The 17,625-nt window shown below is 39.2% G+C and overlaps 1 protein-coding gene across 4 annotated transcripts in view; it reads left to right on the forward strand.

Annotated features, from left to right (window-relative positions):
* Positions 1 to 17,625, forward strand: part of PSIP1 (PC4 and SFRS1 interacting protein 1) — a 40,279-nt gene that overhangs the window by 12,189 nt on the left and 10,465 nt on the right. For all 4 annotated transcript variants that reach the window (XM_037373668.1, XM_037373670.1, XM_037373669.1 and 1 more), the window contains exons 6-14: positions 52 to 159; positions 696 to 758; positions 3,490 to 3,549; positions 3,625 to 3,712; positions 5,356 to 5,431; positions 6,288 to 6,510; positions 7,149 to 7,264; positions 14,439 to 14,494; positions 15,737 to 15,807. In XM_037373668.1, coding sequence (XP_037229565.1) covers positions 52 to 159; positions 696 to 758; positions 3,490 to 3,549; positions 3,625 to 3,712; positions 5,356 to 5,431; positions 6,288 to 6,510; positions 7,149 to 7,264; positions 14,439 to 14,494; positions 15,737 to 15,807 — 861 coding nt within the window. The remainder of the gene's footprint in view (positions 1 to 51; positions 160 to 695; positions 759 to 3,489; positions 3,550 to 3,624; positions 3,713 to 5,355; positions 5,432 to 6,287; positions 6,511 to 7,148; positions 7,265 to 14,438; positions 14,495 to 15,736; positions 15,808 to 17,625) is intronic.

The following is a 17,625-nucleotide window of genomic DNA, read 5'->3' on the forward strand; positions in this document are numbered from 1 at the left end:
ATGAAATACTTCTAAATGTGTTCTTTTACTCTATATTGACTCTTTTTACAGTTACACTCTAAACAGGATAGTTACTTAACTACAGTACCTGGAGTGGAAGAGAAGGAGCTGGGTACTTCTAAGGAAGATGATCTAACTTCTGAAAAAAACAGTAAAGAAGTATGTGAAAGCTTTTTCTGAGTACCAAAGAACATATTAATACAATGTGTATCTGTTACGAAGAAGCTATAGTTAATACTACTGTAAGAGTCTCAGATGCTGTTTAATTATATAAAACTTACGTATTCACTTATGTTTATGCCTCTCTTTGAAACTAACAGGAATTGAAGCTTTCATCTTAGGAACCTTTTAGTATGGCTTGTCTATAAGATCAATTAAAACAGGTGTAACAGTGTGGGTTTTATCACTTTGTATTGCAAATGTACTTTTTTAAAGGACTAGAGAAAGAGTTTAGACTAAAACATACCTTTATTTAAAAGTATTATTTATTTAGTACTTATTTCTTACCTTCCAGAAGCAAATCCTGATTACTAGGTAATAATGACTTTAATAATTTAAAAGCAGGAGGTGTCTTCATACATATTATGGGGTTCTTGTCTAAATTGTATGCCAGAGGCTTCAGTTGTGGAAAATACTTAGAATCATTAAAAATATATTTTTGTGAAGACTCTTAGCACCATTTGTAACCTTGACAGGATGTGGTGAAAACGAGTGATGATTCTATTCCTAAAGTTCCTAGAAGAGGAAGAAAAAGAAAGGTAACAGTATGTTCCTTTAATTATTTTTATTACCTATATATAATATAAAAGAAAACATAAATTATATATATGGATTGTAAATATCCATATAAGTATTTTATTTTATATATAATTTATTTAATTACTTCACCTCACTGGAATTTTTGGATGTGATATTGGATATTGTTTTCTTTAATGACAGACTATGTGTAAGCTGTGTTTGATACTCTCCTCCCCCATTTCAAATGGCTGAAAGATTTGGAGGAATGGAGGTTTTCCTAGAGGATGCTTTACAAGTTTTAATTCTGTTTGAACTTAACCAGTTCCCATCTTTTCCCAAACACTCCATTGCCAAGTAGAAAAAACTAAGAGATAAACTGTTGCTAGACCACTGACAAAGTAGTCTGTTCTGAAGCTCTGAAAAAGTTTAACATGTTTGTCATACTGAACTAACACCTGAAATACTCCCTCTTCTTGTAAGGTTGTGATTTTGTGGTCTTTTTAACCTGGGAAAAAATGGACTTCCTCTGAAAGAAGCAGTTTCACCTGCTTGCTCAGCATGCTCCAGCCTTACTGTTCATGTGGTCACACAGCAAGCCAGACTGGGGAACTGGCCCAACTGAAAACTAGTTTAAAGTGGGGTAGAGTTTAATTTTAATCTGAAACCATTTAATTTGTAACATTAGTGCTGATAGCAGGGATGGGATGAGTGCAGGGTAACTAACTTTAGTATGTTGTCACAGGTAAGCAACATGCTGAGTATCATTTGCTTAATGGAAAAGGGAGATAGTGCCTGGATGCTATTGCAGAAGTGACTTGAATATTTAAACCACATAATTTAAATAATACTTTATTTTTTAAAAATATGTAGACTTACATAGAAATCTAAAATAAAATTCAAAGAAAGCCTCCAGTCTGAAACAAGTTGAATGAATGTCTGTGACTATGCATAAAAGTGATTTCAGCTTGTAAACAAGAGAAGCCTCACAGATGGCACACAAAAAGATCTCATTCTTTGCATTTTCAAAAAACACTGAAATTGTATGGTTGTGGTGCATTTTTCTTTTTGTTTGAGGTGGGGTGTTTTTGGCATCAGAAGTCACTGCAGGCTTAAGATTTCCACTGTCACACTAGCTTCAGCTGACAGGCTTGTATTTGGCATGTGCTGTATGGGGCAAGGGATTTAATAAGAAATTTGCATTACTACAGGCCATTGCTGAACAGAAAAAAACATTTCAAGGGATTTGGTGTATGCCTGTGGGTCAGAAAAGAGTTGGATATGCAGTTACATGACTTCAAATATTTCTTACTTGCCTTTAAAAACATGGTGTTCTTTTTCCTAGGATTGTGAAAAAAGCACTCTAGCAGGTATTTTGTCTTCATTTAAGAAGACTTTCTGTAGGCTGATGAAAAGCACAGTATGAAAGGTGTGCTTCTACTGTGTTCTAGATTGGTCTCTAGTCTTTAAAATTGTCTTATTATAGGTGCCCACAAATAATACAAACAAGTACCTATTTATCTTTATAACTTCTCTGTTGCTGCTAGCTGATGCACCTGCATCCAGGATACTAAATCCAGTGAACATTTTCTCCGTTTGGGATTTTTTTCTCAGTTCTTGTTTTCATGCATGTATGGATATGGGATGTTTCTGTAGGGAGATGTGTTGTTTCATCAGGATTTTCTTTTGTGATGAGTTCTATCTGTCTTTACAACCAAACTCCATAAAATGACTATGTAGATGGGGGGTCATTATGTTCAGTTAGTGCAACATACCTTTTTTCCTTGCCAGTAATTGGCTGTAGTGCTTTTTGGAGGCAGATGTTTTTCCGAGTAGCGCCATCTACTGGCTTAATACTGTCGTTGCCCCTAAAGGAAGGTACTTCACCTGGTGCGTGAAAGGTGATCAACAGAGTCGAGATACTTGTTTATTTCATGTGTGCGCCAAGATGGGTGCTGGGTAGTAAATCCACAAAGCTAGCACATCTTTTCCTGGTTTTAGGAGGTTTATTTACAGCAACTTTATATGCTTCTCAAGTGGAGATGTTAGTCATTGTACATGATTTCCTGTAACTCCTTACATAGTTGTATATATAATACGCATGCTCCAGTGTTGGGGCTGCCTTTTCAAAGTTTCTGCTTCAGCAGAGGTTACTCTTACTATTATGTTGTAATGAGGATAAGTTACTTTCAGGTACTTTGTCTCAGCAATTGGTAGGTCTGAAAACGTATTTCTTACCCTAGTTCTACAACACTGACTCTACAGGGTCACTGTGTCTGTGTGTTAGCTTATGAGTTCCTTGGATTATTTAATATTCCTTCTTTGGCCATCTGTCATCACTTTGATGCAGCTAGGGGAGGTAATAGCATTTCAAAGAGTATTTCTATATGGGTGATGGGGTGTGTAGGGAAATATGAACTTAACCTGCTTAAAACTGGTTTTGGCATGCTGTTATGGTAATCCTAAAAATACTTACAAATAATGTTTTTCCTTTGTTGTACCAAGATGGTTTATTATTCTGAAGTTGAATGGGCTGGCTGAAATTACATGAAACTTTACTATGTGATGGTATGGAGAGAGTGAAATTAGTGGTATTTAAATACAAGCTGTTACTATATTTGGAAACATTTTTCATCTGTACAAGCAATAGCATAATAATGCATTTCTAGGAGCTTAAAACTGTTGTTTGAGAAAGTAATTGAGAGATTGGTGCCCTGTGTTTTTTCACTTACAAAAATCCATTCTTTAAATTAGGCTGTAAAACAAGCTGAAGCTGAGGAGGCAGCAGCAGTTCCTGTGCCAGTATCTCCAAAAGTAAGCCCCAAAAGAGGAACTGAGATATTGGTGCCCTGTGTTTTTTCACTTACAAAAATCCATTCTTTAAATTAGGCTGTAAAACAAGCTGAAGCTGAGGAGGCAGCAGCAGTTCCTGTGCCAGTGTCTCCAAAAGTAAGCCCCAAAAGAGGACGACCAGCAGGTAACTTGAAAAGGAGGATTTATTTTTTTTATCCCAGAAATGTCTTAGTAAAATTAGTCAGCTGTCTCTTTACTGCAAAGTGCTACTGGAGTGTTTTCTCATGCTAAATGTGGTCTTTGCTAATAGGTTGTAATGAGAAAACACCTCATGTCAAACTGACTAATTTATGACATAAATGGGTTTAAAGTGTTAGCATTAATGCTCAGTTTTCTAAGTATGACTCGTTGGTTTTGGGTACAAGTATCATCTTTAGAAAAACCTTCTTTATAGAATACCGCTGAAGTGCGGAGATGGGATATAACCTCTTTGTGCATTGTTGCTCCATAAAAGTTAATATTCATTAAAGGTCTGTAAAATACTTTGTGTTAGAGTATCCATAAAACATAAGGTAACTAGGGGGACACACAGCTTGTAGGTGGAGCTCAGAGAACAGTAAAAACAAAGCTGGAGAGACTTGCTTGAAAAGATATTTAAGGCAGTCTGTAGATTGAAATGAAAAGGAGATAGAAGTGCTTTTTTTAAGATGTATAATAAGAACCATTTGGTGATAGTTCTGCAATGCTTGCTTCAAAGTAGCAATGATCTAATTAATTGCAATTCTTGGGTAAGCTTGCAGATATTCTTGAATTGATTATTAGCTACTACTTAGTGCTGCGAGAACTGCCTTCCAAAGTACATTGTATGAGCATCTGGTCTAGAAACAATTTATACTCATCTGTATTGGCTGACCATTTGAAAATGACTTTTAGAAAGTGCAAGTACAGTTAACTAGGCTTGATTACCTTGGAAACTGAGGAAACAAAGAATTACTTCAGCTCCCCTTCTCCCTGCGCACCCCCCCCATTTCATTTTTATTTGTATTCATCAATATTTGTATGCGGTTTAGCTTATTTCACCTTCTGTAGAAAATACCTTTTTATAAGATGTACTATGCAGCATTTTCTGGTGTTGATATGATGCATGCATCTCTTGCTTAAGCACTCCATGCTAACATCAGCAAGAGTCCCAATACTTGAGTATTAGGTTTCCTAACCACATGTTCACTGTGGTATTGGGCAAGTATTTGGAGGATATAAATGCCAAGAAGGCAGATAACAGTATTTGTCTAGTCCCCTAATAATGTGATGAATCTGAGGAAGTGCAATTTTGCAGCATACTGTAGTGTGGTGGCAGAACTTCTCGACAGTGATTTGTTATCAAGAAAAGTGATGGAAGCCCCATGATAAATCTAAAAATACTGTTAAGCAGAGTGGACAAATGTGGACACTAAATGGCTTCTTTCCATTCTCTTAATTTCAGACCTACTCATTCTCTAATTTGAGTCTTGTTCATACTAGTTATGCAACATGTGAAGCAAATTCTAACTGCACAGAGTGCAAAACCCACAAGAATTTATAGTTGGAGCCTGTGGCTAAAAAAACGAAAGTTTTTAATTAACCAATGAAAAATACTAACAGTTCAATTTTTCAAAGAGATCTTGATTGAAGTTTGGTATTCAATTAACACTTGATTTTTTTATGATAACAAAGTTAGTGTCTCTTTTGACTTTTAAGTGTAGCTTCTGTCTGAGGGAGAATCTTTCCTTATAGATGAGGAGCAGATGGTGATTGTGGACTAACCTTTTATTTCTATATAAATACTAGCTTCTGAAGTAAAGGTTCCAAAACCAAGAGGGAGACCCAAGTCTGTGAAAGTATCTTGTCTTTCAGAGTGTGACTTGTAAGTTCTGTTTCTTAATATAAAGCTTCTTCATTGTAAACTGTGTTGTTCCTTTTGTTAAGACTTCACAATTAATACTGAGTTCCTGACAGGGTTTTGCCCCTTGAATATTCAGTGTGAGTTACTGTTTGTGTTGATGTTATTTATAGCTCAAGTGATAAATACAGAGTAACTCAAGGTAGCACATTTCTGGAACAAGAGACAGAAGATCTTAACCTTCCTAACTTGTAAAATCTGTGCAAAATTCTTTCTATAATTGTATACTGAGTGAAGAGGAAAAGACATTTACTAAGGGAGGAGACAAGATAAGACAAAATTAAAATGATTATTTTTGTAAAATTTTTTCAGAAGTCTTGTGATGAAATTCCAACACTATTTGTTTAACTTTATTTATAACCTCTTAGGGTCTTGTGTCAAGTCCTTAGTGGTTCTAGTAACTGAAGGAAAGCTGGGCATTGGTGTAGTTTTCTATAGATTAGCGGATGCATAACTTCAGCATATGTACACCTTAAGTATACTTCATAAAACTAATTTATGGTGTATGCACTCTTGGTCCAGCAGACAGATGTGTGCGGAAAACTTCTGAACATTAACTCCCTGGTTTTGGATCTCTGCACATATGTTAGTGTTAGCTTCATTAAGGCCTCCATGCTATCATTTCTTTTTTTGCATAGGTAGTGAGCTATAATTTTAGGAAGACTGATGGTTTTTTTCATGAGTCATTAAATAAACTGAGATTTAATGAATTCATAATTTTTAATATTCTGTGGCAAAAAAACCCCAAATTCCTGAGTTAATGTGATATTTTAAACTCACTGTAGACAATTGATATGCCTAAACACTGGTCATATTTTAGTGTTAAGGAGGAGGAGAAGGCAAAGAAAAAAGGACCAGAAGAAAAGCCAAAAAAACAAGGAAAAAAAGATGAGGAAAGTCAGAAAGAAGAGGAGAAATCAAAGAAGGAATTTGACAAAAAGGAAGGAAAGAAAGAGGCTGAACCAAAAAGGAGAAATACTGCAAAAGTGGGTTCTGCATCAGCTTCTGATTCTGAAGGTGATGGAGAAGAAAAAGGTGACAAGGTATAATCTTGTTTTTCTGATACATTTATTATAGAGGAAAGCAGAACCACTGCAGATCTGTCTTGAAGGTAATGATAGAACTTGGTAAAGGTCTGAGCCCTGTGGCTGACTAATACAGATTCATAGAATAAAGGATGTAGAACTTCATTTTGTCAAATAATTATTTCAGGAACTTTAGTATTTTTAAAGAAAAGCATCTTTTCTAAGACACTTTATTTGTTGAAAAGGATTTGAATATATTTAAAATTTAAATGTAACTTATTTTGATAATTTTTTTCGATTTCTGTTCCTTTGAACACAGACATTTTTTCCTTGGGTGTGTCTGAGAATTTGGCTTGAAATCAAGGTTTTGAAAGGTATAAAGCTGTCCCTAGCTAATTACTGGGAAGTCTTAATTTTGTTGATGCTTAGGATATTTGCCTTCCCTTAGAAAAGAAGAAAGGGCTACAGAAATTCAGAACATAGCAATATTTGGAGGTTTTGTATTTAGTTGCAGGGAAAGCCAGCTCTTGTTGAATTGTTCTGTGAAGCAGTGTTGCTTCAAAGATATGTAGCATAGGTAAGTTCACCTGTTAACAGAAACAAAGATTTAATAATCTTGTTCTTCTTTCCAATCCAAAAATCTCATATAAAAACAGAAGAAAAGGGGAAGGACCTGCCTGAGCACTTATAGAAGATGTGCTTCAAGAGGCCAGCATGAAAGGGAAGGAACAGAAAGAAAGCGTAAGCAAGAGGAAGAAACAGTATCTGAACTGTGAGTATGTTTTAACATGTGTTGTACGCAAGTTGTAGGAGTACATTGAAACTAACAAGAGAAGACAATACCTGAAAAAATTCCAAACTGATTTGCAGTGTTCTGTTGTTCTCTCCCCCCACCCTTTTTTTTTTCTATTTTAACGTAAGTGGAGAGTAAAAAGCTCCTTTAAACTAATAGGTTCTGTTGTGGGAGGATGGGAAGAGTTGAACCTAGTAATTAAGTGATGTCAGTTTTCAGTGACTTAGAGATTCTAGCAGAAGACAGCTGGTGGGTTCTGTTTAGAAGTAACCTAAGAATATCCATATGAAAAGGGATCAGTGTGAAAAACTGTTCGGGACAGCCATACATTTTTCTGTCAGATTGAGAAGTGGTAGGACCTATCAATCCATGCTTATGGATTTTTTGATTGGGTTGTGGAATGCACAGGGTTACCTGGAAAACATTTCCTCCTCTGTCTGGCAGCTGGAGCTCAACCATCAGAAAAAAAGGAACAGATAAGAATTATTCTACTGTAGAGCTGCAAAGCCAGTTGAGTGATACCATGAGCAGTCTGCATTTGGAAGATAATTTATCAAATGAATCAAGCGTAAGAATGGAGAGAAGATTCTGCCAGAAACTGGGGGGGTGGGACAATAGGAAGAAAACTGACTCATTCTCAAGAACTATTCCGCAAATGAGCGAAGAAGCCACCACCACGAAAACGTGATGTTGCCATCCTCACAGTTGGTGGGAGGGCAGAAGAAAGGGAGAACAAGGTAAACATTCAGATGAAGAGGAGGATAAAGGTCCCCTTCACCTTTTTGTAACAACAAAATTCTAACTTTTTCACATTCATTAACAAGAATCATGTTTGGGGTGTTTATTTAAATCCTCTAGCCCTTTCTTCTCCTCTTCCTGTCACTCCTTCTCTGGAAACCTAATGTGATTACTCTACTTGCCTGTAGCAAACCTAAGTGTTTTCAGTTCCAGAGATATTAAATTGTCCTTAGCACCTTTGCAGCTCTGAAAATTGCACTCTTTAATAAATAAAAATTGGACTGTTTAATAAACATGGCATATGCTAAATGACTACAGAAATCAGTCATACATTGCTCTGGTTATAATCCAATCTCCTCTACTTTTAAATAGCGGTCGTATTTTATGCATTGGAGGGTAGGTTGAGCTTTGTTTCGGTAAGATAAAGAAGCAGTAGTTAATGAATGCATAATTTAATTATAGCTGATGACTAATACCACAAAACTCAATATTGATAAAACAAAAAACAGCTGCTTTTTGTGCTGTCCTTAGGTTCCTCTACTAATATACTGAGTATAGGCTGATACCATTTTTGGTTACTTTTCTCAGCAGCATAATTTCGATTTAACAAAGTAGCTAGAAAGACTAGAAATATTTACATTGAATAACAGTGCTTTGTACACAGTTCTGTGCATATACAAAGTGTACATGCACTGTTTGGACAGCATGAACTTGTGCTACAGAATAAAGTAGATTGTCTTAAGTACTTGAAAACTGTTGACTTGTAACTGGATGGAGTATGAAAGGAACATGGAAGACTATAGACATGCAGGCCTGGATGTTTTATGGATGCATACTGCTATGATAGGAAGATTAGTCACAGAATATTTGCTGCAATTGAGAGATAGGACACAGCTTGATGCAAGCAAATGTCACTTTAATTAGCCTAATGGCTTGTTACATCCTATTCTAATAGGTTCAAAAACTTGCTTATTCTATAACTACATGGCAACTTGTGCAAAGACCTCACACTAGCTATTTAGCAATTCTGCAATAGTTAAAGATAACAGTGTCTGCAGTTCTTGCACCAGGTCCTTGTGCAAGCTGACAAACACACCGCCTTATTCCTTGTATAGTCTCAACTTGATATTTAGTCCCTGTTTCTATACCCTTCAGTATTCCTCATGTCCCTTATCACCAGGGCTTGTGGCCCACAAGCTCGAGCACATTCCTTCCAACTGATTGTTACTTGAGGTCCTGCTTCCCAGGCCCCTCCTGCAAATATTGAATTGTGATATGCTGAAATATGCAAATTCTAAAATGAGGATTTGAAACCCTTCAAGGTAAGACAAGACTGAGGAATTGCTAAACTCACTGAATAGAGTTCAAAAGCTTGTTTGAAAGACTTCTGCCTGTCTTCATCCTGTAACTGAGAAAGAAAAAACTTTTGGTTTGTTTTTCTTGAGTCCCAGCTTTATTTTCAGTGATAACACTAGAGAAAGAGTGAAAGAACCAGGAGATTTAAATGAATTTGTAATAAATAGTCTTCCTTTATTACTCTTTGCTTTAAGGATATTTAAATTATCACTGATACATTTATGGCCAGTTGTAGGATTCTTTCACTGGTAAAATAATTATATGAGAAGATAAGTAATGTAGGAACTGATTATGACCAATTGGTCTGTTATAGCTGAAATTGAAATAGCTAGAGTCCAAAATAAATTCACTAAGTGTTTATTATGGCAGGAAAGCAAAAAAAAAAAGCACTGGGCGGCTGGGGAGTCGCAGCTCCATCCAGGCTGGCAAATTCTGACAAGTAACACAGCCCTTTTAATCTCAGCTTCAAGGCCGGTTTAAGCAAACAGTTATGCTCTCAATCCCGTAGCAAGAAGCTGTACATTACAAACTAAACTATTTTTACAGTGAAGTCTAGACAAAGGTGGTCATAGTAACTTGAGATTATGGTTTAACACTGGTCTTGAGGAGGTACATCTCCAGCCTCATGGTTAACGGTTAACTCTCTTCTCACCAGACAAAACATTCTCAGATCTGTTACGGCAAGATCATTCCTTTTGTTAAAAGCCCATTTGATCAGTGAATTACCCTTAGTTACTTATTACAATTCCCCCCCTTCTTTTATTTATAAGTGATTTGCTGGTCAAATCTAAACAATGCCTCACAAGCTGCGTCTAATTCAGGACTTTCATTTGGTATAATTTTCATTTCCATTTCTGATTGTTTCATTACCATTAGCTGCACTTTTTTAACCTGTTTTTAACAAAAGTTATAATTCTATTGATGGTGCAGGGTCCAAAAGTCAGAGTCAGTAACATCATTGTAAGGAAAATTACAATAACTTTTTCCTGGGTTTGAGTTTGGACAAAAGTAATGAGGCCACTGGTGAAGACATGGTTGTGTGGGCACTAAATCACAGAGATCTACCAAGAAACTTGAAGCACCGGCCGTAACATTAATTCTCAATGTAACAGGACCCTCCCATCGACCTAAGGTCCAATTGAAGGGTTGATGTTCATTTTCTAAAGTCGTGGTAATTAATATTATTATCAGGATAACAGCCTTCATTTTCCCCACTGTTAGTACGTCTCTGCCTTTCCTCATCTACTGTGTTGCAGAGAGCATCGGGATATCAGTGTCTTCTCGGCAGCAGCAGGTAGTCTTCAGGGGAATTTGCTGTTATCCTGCAATAATTTTCAAGGTCTAAAGAGTTAGTTATTTCTCAGATACATTTCCACCTGTTCAGTTGTTGTGCCCGTTTCCAGGATCTTATAGTACACTGTCCTAAAACTCTATACCAGTCTGTTTCATATACTTCCCAAAGTTCAGGTACTGACAGTTCCCATCCACAAAATAATTTACAAATTCTGTTTGAGCCCATTGTTCCCTGGTAGGTGTCAGATTATTGCGACATTTCATACAATAAGGTTGTCTCTTAATTGAAACACAAGACCACTTTTTATCACAATTTAAACATTGGCAAACAACCCAGCATAAGTGTCCGGAAGTGGGGTGTTTTAAACAGGGTATTCCATGGATGTCTCCTATACCGGATGATTCAGGTATACCTGTCTCTGCCTCACAGCAAAAGGGAAAAACCTGAGCAGTTCCTGTCAGTTTATATGGTCCGGCTCCCCCCTGTTTGATCAGGTATTTGTTCTTCACTCCAGGGTGCAAAATATACCTTTTGTAGGGTAATTCCAGGTGGTATTTGGAACCATTGATATAAACTATTTCTTATTTCCCTTCTGGAGGGGTTCATTTACCAGCCTCGGTTTTCCTTATCTTCATTTGGAGGTCTCCTGGTTCCAACGTCACAGTCCACGTCTCTGGGAGGATAGGTCCCTTAATTCTGCTGGCGTGAGTCCATCCTTTTTCCGCTGTTCATACAGCTGTACCTGTAGTAAGTAGAACAACAAAAGGCCCTTCCCAAGGGTGTTAGAGAAGTTTCTTTCCACGTTTTTATCAATACCTGGTCTCCAGGTTGAATTCGGTGTATGGAAATATCCAAGGGAGGACTTTGTACTATCAAACCCTTCTTTCTTAATTCCTGTCTCCTTTTTGTGAGTTCTAAAATATATTCTGTTATGCTTCATGCTGAGGACTCAATTTTAATTTCATCAAGGGCTCGGTAACCTTAGGGGTCCCCAGCAAACAGAGCCCCTGACCCCCCTAATCTTCTTTAAAAGACTTTTTCATCCATGCTCCTTTTTTGACAATTCCTTTGTAAATGCCCCCTCTTGTGGCAATAGAAACACTCTACATCTTGTGAGCGGAATTCCTTTCTTCTAGGATTTTCTGGGCCCTTCCGGGACCTTTCTCCTCTCCTATCCAAATTTTTTCCTTCTCTTACAGCTGCCATCGAGGTTTTAGCCTGTCCCTTCTGACTCTCTCCTTCCCTTCCCACATACACTTTTTGGGCTTGTTGCTATAGTTCATCTAACCCTTTTTCCTGCCAATCTTCTATTTTTCTCTAATTTTTTCCTTATGTCGATCCAAGATTTAGCCACAAACTGAGTTTTCAGCAGGGCTTGACCCACTTGACTATCAGGGTCTAGTCCAGAATATAGCTGGAAACCCCTTCTCAGCCTTTCTAGCCACCTGGTGGGGGTTTCATCTTTTTTCTGTTGTTCGTTGAAGGCTTTATTTTGTCCTCTGGGTACAGAATCGTGAAATCCCTGAATTATCATATGCCGGAGATCGACCATATTATTTCTATGTGCGGGATCTTGATTGTCCCAATTGGGCCGCTGTAAGGGCCATTTTAAATCTCCGGCTGGGCCATGTGGATGTCCCCAATCCCAATGTCTCATGCCTGCCGTTCTGATCATCCCTCGTTCTTCATTTGCAAACAATATCTTTAAAATAGCCTCCATCTCGTCCCAAGTATAAATATTAGGGCTGAGGGATTGATTAAAACGTTCTGCTGCCCCTAATGGGTCTTCTAACAAGCGTCCCATTTCTTTCTTAAATTCTCTCACATCCCCAGAGTTGAGGGGTACAGATACAAATCCGACTCCGGGTTGTGGTCCCCCCATAGCAGTCTCCCTTAATGGATATAATAGATTTTCCTCCCTCCTTTCTCTAGTTTGACTTCTAGTTGTTATTTGATCAGAAGGGGCCTCTTCCTCAGGTTGGGGGGGTGCTGTTGGAGGAGGATCAGGACCCTGTAGTGATGGAGGAGGGGGAATATAGGGTGGGGGAGACACTGGAAGTTCGTCTTCCTCCTGCCTTTTCTTCCTATCCTTTTTCTTTTCTTTTAATGGGAACAAATTGGTGGTCTGGGCTGTACCCAGGATCCATAAAAAGGCATATTCACTCTCCTCCTTATTAAATGGCTGTTTATCGTTAACATACATATTCAGTTGTTGACATATCCAATCCTCAAGGGATCCAAAAGTAGGGCAATGTAAATCCTTTCCTATTTGTTTTCCTCCCCCTACTTCCATACAATAATGGATCATTTTTTCCCTGGACTTCCCCTTTTGAGAAGGGAAGGCGTCCCAGTGTTGAATCATTAGGCCTAACGGGCTATCTTGGGGTATATCAGGGAGCCCACCCCCACCCCCTATCTCCTGCATGGAACCAGGCGCCTTACTCTTTTTCTGGCCCATCTTCCGAGAGTGCCACCTTTCACACAAAATTCACTCGCTTCCCTCTGTTCGTGGCCCACGCCCTCGCGGACAATGGGAACTGCACTACAAGGAGGCCCACGCTCGCTTCGCCCGGTGGACTACTAAGTCCGGTGGATGTCTCAGTCACTCGCACTCCGGGTACCCAATCCCCGACCGAATGGAACCGCAATATACTCACTCACTCACGAGTCTTTGTCCAGCTCTTTGTGCACAAAAATTACGGGGAACTCACCGAGAACTGCAGTATCTTCTTTCTCTTTTCTTTTTTGCTTTCCTCTCTCAGTTTGGAAAATCCAGGTGAGCTAAGTCGGAATCTCCTCCGGGACCATCCAAAGATGGGGCGCCCTCCCAGAGTTGAAGTCCGAGTTGGCTGTCTGGATCCAAGTCACGGCACCAAATTTGTTATAGTTCAAATTGAAATAGCTAGAGTCCGAAATAAATTCACAAAGTATTTATTAAGGCAGGAAAGCAAAAAAACCAGCGCTGTGCAGCCGGGGAGTCACAGCTCCATCCAGGCTGGCAAATTCTGACAAGTAACACAGCCCTTTTAATCTCAGCTTCAAGGCCGGTTTAAGCAAACAGTTATGCTCTCAGTCCCGTAGCAAGAAGCTGTACATTACAAACTAAACTATTTTTACACTAAAGTCTAGACGAAGACAAAGTTGTCATAGTAACTTGAGATTATGGTTTAACATTGGTCTTGAGGAGGTACATCTCCAACCTCATGGTTAACGGTTAACTCTTTTCTCACCAGACAAAACATTCTCAGATCTGTTACAGCAAGATCATTGCTTTTGTTAAAAACCCCTTTGATCAGCAAATTACCCTTAGTTACTTATTACAGATCTCTCCATAATTCCCTGTGGTAATATTAACTAGTTTTACTCTTTTTGTCATCATAATAAGAATATTTTCTTTCTCCTTAAGTTCGTTCTGTACAATGCCAGTTTACCAATTTGTACATGCAACCAAAACAGAATACAGTTTGGAAATGTGACTTGTTTTTGAAATCCTTTAATCTGCTGCTTCTAGGGAAGACTGTCGGTATGCAGGATTTACCTGCAGTATCTCGGCTAACTAATTTTGTTAATTTAGTTTAGTCTTTGAAAACCAGAGTTTGGCTCTGTGGTTTTTGCATGCTAATATTTTACTGAGATATACCTCAAAACACCATTCTGTGAAAAGTTGGGGGTGGGGGTGGGGCGGCGGGGCGGGGGGAGGGGGGGGGGGAAGACTGAAGAACAGAATTAACAGCATTGTAAAAACACTTTTAACATTCTTTATAGGCAGAGTAAGGAAGAAGGTAAGAAAACAGAAGTTAAGAAGATGGAGAAGAAGAGAGGTTAGTTGAAAGACGCTAAATGGTATTTTCAGTAATCTTAAATTTTGAACAGGATTAACTGCTTGGATAACATAATTCACTGCTAAAGGTGGCTGTGTGGTCTCTGTTAGATATGTTTGAGCCATGACTGCTTGCTTCAGGTCTGTGAAACAGCACGTTCTTGCTCTTCTGTGTTCTTTCTTCAGTGTGTTAGAACAGGTCTTTGCTGTTCCCATTTTACTGTCATTCAAGCTTTTAAACCTCGATCATCCCTTCTGTTTGTGAACAAACCCCAAAAGCTCTTACTCTCTGAAGTGAATCACTTTTGTTCTTCCCTTCATTTTCCTTTCTGTCTTCTCGTGACACAGTCTGAGGGACCTCTTGAAAGCAGTTGGATACTATCTCTTACTAAGCAGGAGGCCTGCTAAGCAAGAGGCTTGTTCTTCCTTAGCAAGAGGCTTAGATTCAGATTACTGTGATCTTGTCTATTAACCCACACTTGCAAACTGACCTTCATAGGGATAAGTCATTCCTTTTTTAGTACTCCCATCTTTAAGGGCAATCCAAACCAGTGACTGTAGTATAGTACAGCTCCGGGGGGGGGGGGGGGGGGGGGGGCGTGGACTCCAACCAACCTAGTGTTGGCAGGGGAAAAAAGTAATTACCTAAACCCATCCAAGTTGGATTGGACTTGAAGGAAGCCATTTGCTTGCAGTTATTGTTCAGAATATGTACTACTTGCTTAGGGAAAAGTCCAAACAGGCATTTGGCAGGTGAATTAGAGATGGACATGTTCATTCATCTTGCACATCAGCTGGAGTATGTGTACTGGGAACACTTTATTTGGATGAATTTGGACTATAACTTGAATGATGTCTGATTTACTGAAAACAAAACCCATCAATATCCAGTTGTCCTGTCATTAAAGATTTTTCAGCTTTGTAAGTGTTAGTATTTATTGAAACTTCCTTCTAACCTGGCCCACAAGTAGACAGTGACAGGTGACAGCTGTATGCTGAAGTAGAAAATTCTTTTCCATTTGTAACTCCTAAGGAGAAAACTATGTAGGCTTCTGATAGTGCCCGATTTTGCATACTTCTGGTAGTAAGCCCTGTGGTGTATTTGTGTGCAGCTGCATAATGAACTAATGTAGAGTGCCTGCCCATGTTTTCCTGTGTGAAGTTCAGATTTGTAGAAAGGTTTCCAAAAAAACAAACCTGATGTGACTCTCAAATACTCATGCATATTGTTTTTAATCTTCAGAAACATCAATGGATTCTAGGCTTCAAAGGATACATGCAGAAATTAAGAACTCCCTGAAAATTGATAATCTTGTAAGTATATTTTTTAAAAACTTATACATGTATGTAATTCCAGTAGGAAGTACTTGGCATAGGTGTTTGTAATTAATTTTCTGAGAATTAATGGATTTTTTCAGTTTGAAACATAACTCCTGCTTAAATGAGGTTACAATGGACATAAAAAGATCAGTGTTGGCCAGTAAAACTGGTCTTGTTTGAAAATACTTCATTATGAACTATTTACCAGAAGCATTCAGACAGAATTCCGTTAAATGAAGCTTCTATGCCAGGTCAGCCTGAGCCTTGCAGAAGCACCAGAAGGTCACAGTAAGTGCAGTAGTGGCAGAGTCCCTGATGCAAGGGATGGAGGCCCCCATCTCCTGACCCTGCTCATTGTCAAGGGAAGTCTGCTCCTTGCTGGGAGCTCAGATTTGGAATGTTACTGACAAGTGGTTGAGGCTTGTCTGGCCTTAAGACTATTTATCAACTACTGCTGCTTTTATATGTGGAGCACCAATGACATGGTCAGGGGAGACCTGCAAAGTATCAAGCATGACTGTGACTCTGAGCGTGATGGCCAGGGTATGGGAACCGAGGTGGTGGTCCCTTTCTTGAGGAAAGGACTTGTAAAGGAATGGGTAAGACTCCTAGGAGGTGGCAACATCCACCCAAAAGTAGTGCTGCCAAGAGGCTGGCCGACCTGGTTAGAGTGTTAAACAAGGAACAGCAGCAGAGGAGAAAGTGAGGAAGTGGTGGAGCAGGATGGCAGTCAAATGATGGAGGGTGATGTAAGCAGAATTGGCGTTGTAATCAACAGAACAGGACTGAAGTGGCATCACCACAAGCATATGCACAGAAGTGAGGAAGTGCTGGCAGCACAGCATTATGGGGAAAGCTCTCGTAACCTTTCTGCAAAGTGAGCACAACTGGGTGCCTTTTTGAAGTGGCTGTACACTAATGCATAAACGTGGTGAACAAACCAGAGGAACTGGACATCTGTCTGCAGTTGCAGGGCTGTGGTTTGGGATAGTTCATAGGACTGGAGCATTGCCATGTGTGTATTACCGGCTCTTTAGGACTAAAGATAGGTGCTGGGAAGACAAGTTTTGGGTAACTCTTTGTGTGAGACCGGTGGGAATGTGTGGAGCTCTTCACTGGGACAGATGATAAGCCAACTGAGAGTTTATGGGTCAGGATTTTTGGGCAGACAAGTATGGGTGACATCAGAGGATATCTACTGCACATCACCTTATCAGGCAGAAGCAGAGAGTGAAGTCAGTCATCTGAAGGCAATCCAGAGACACCTCTTGCTCAAAGGCTGTGGTCCTCACTGGAGGCTTGACCCATCCTGGTATCTGCTGAAGGGACAACATGGGGATTATACAGCAATCCAGGAAGCTTCTGGAGTGTGATAACTTCCTAACACAGGTGATCAAGAGAGCTGACAAGGGAAGACATCCTGTCAGGCCTGATTCTTATAAACGGGGAAGATCTGATTAGGGATATGAAGGTCAGGGGCAACACTGGCTTCAGTGATTGAAATGGTGGGGTTCAGGATCCTGGTAGGAGGGAGCAGGGAAAAAAGGGTCACAGACCTAGAGTCGGGAGAGTAGACTCTGGCCTCTACAGAGGCCTTTGCCCAAGGGCTCTAGCTTAGAAGAATCTCTGGAGACACCAGTCTGGAGAGGAGGGTCCAAGAGAACTGGTTTACTTCTGGAGATGACCTCATTCTCAAGATTGATTCATCTTGACAAGGGGGAAAATAACCAAACTTGGTGGGAGGGCTGCATGGATAGACAAGTAGCTCCTGACTATAGCCGGGACAAAAGAAGGAAGCATATAAAGGAAGTG

The sequence above is a fragment of the Falco rusticolus genome, chromosome Z (assembly GCF_015220075.1).
Source record: "Falco rusticolus isolate bFalRus1 chromosome Z, bFalRus1.pri, whole genome shotgun sequence".
Classification (NCBI taxonomy): Eukaryota; Metazoa; Chordata; class Aves; order Falconiformes; family Falconidae; genus Falco; species Falco rusticolus.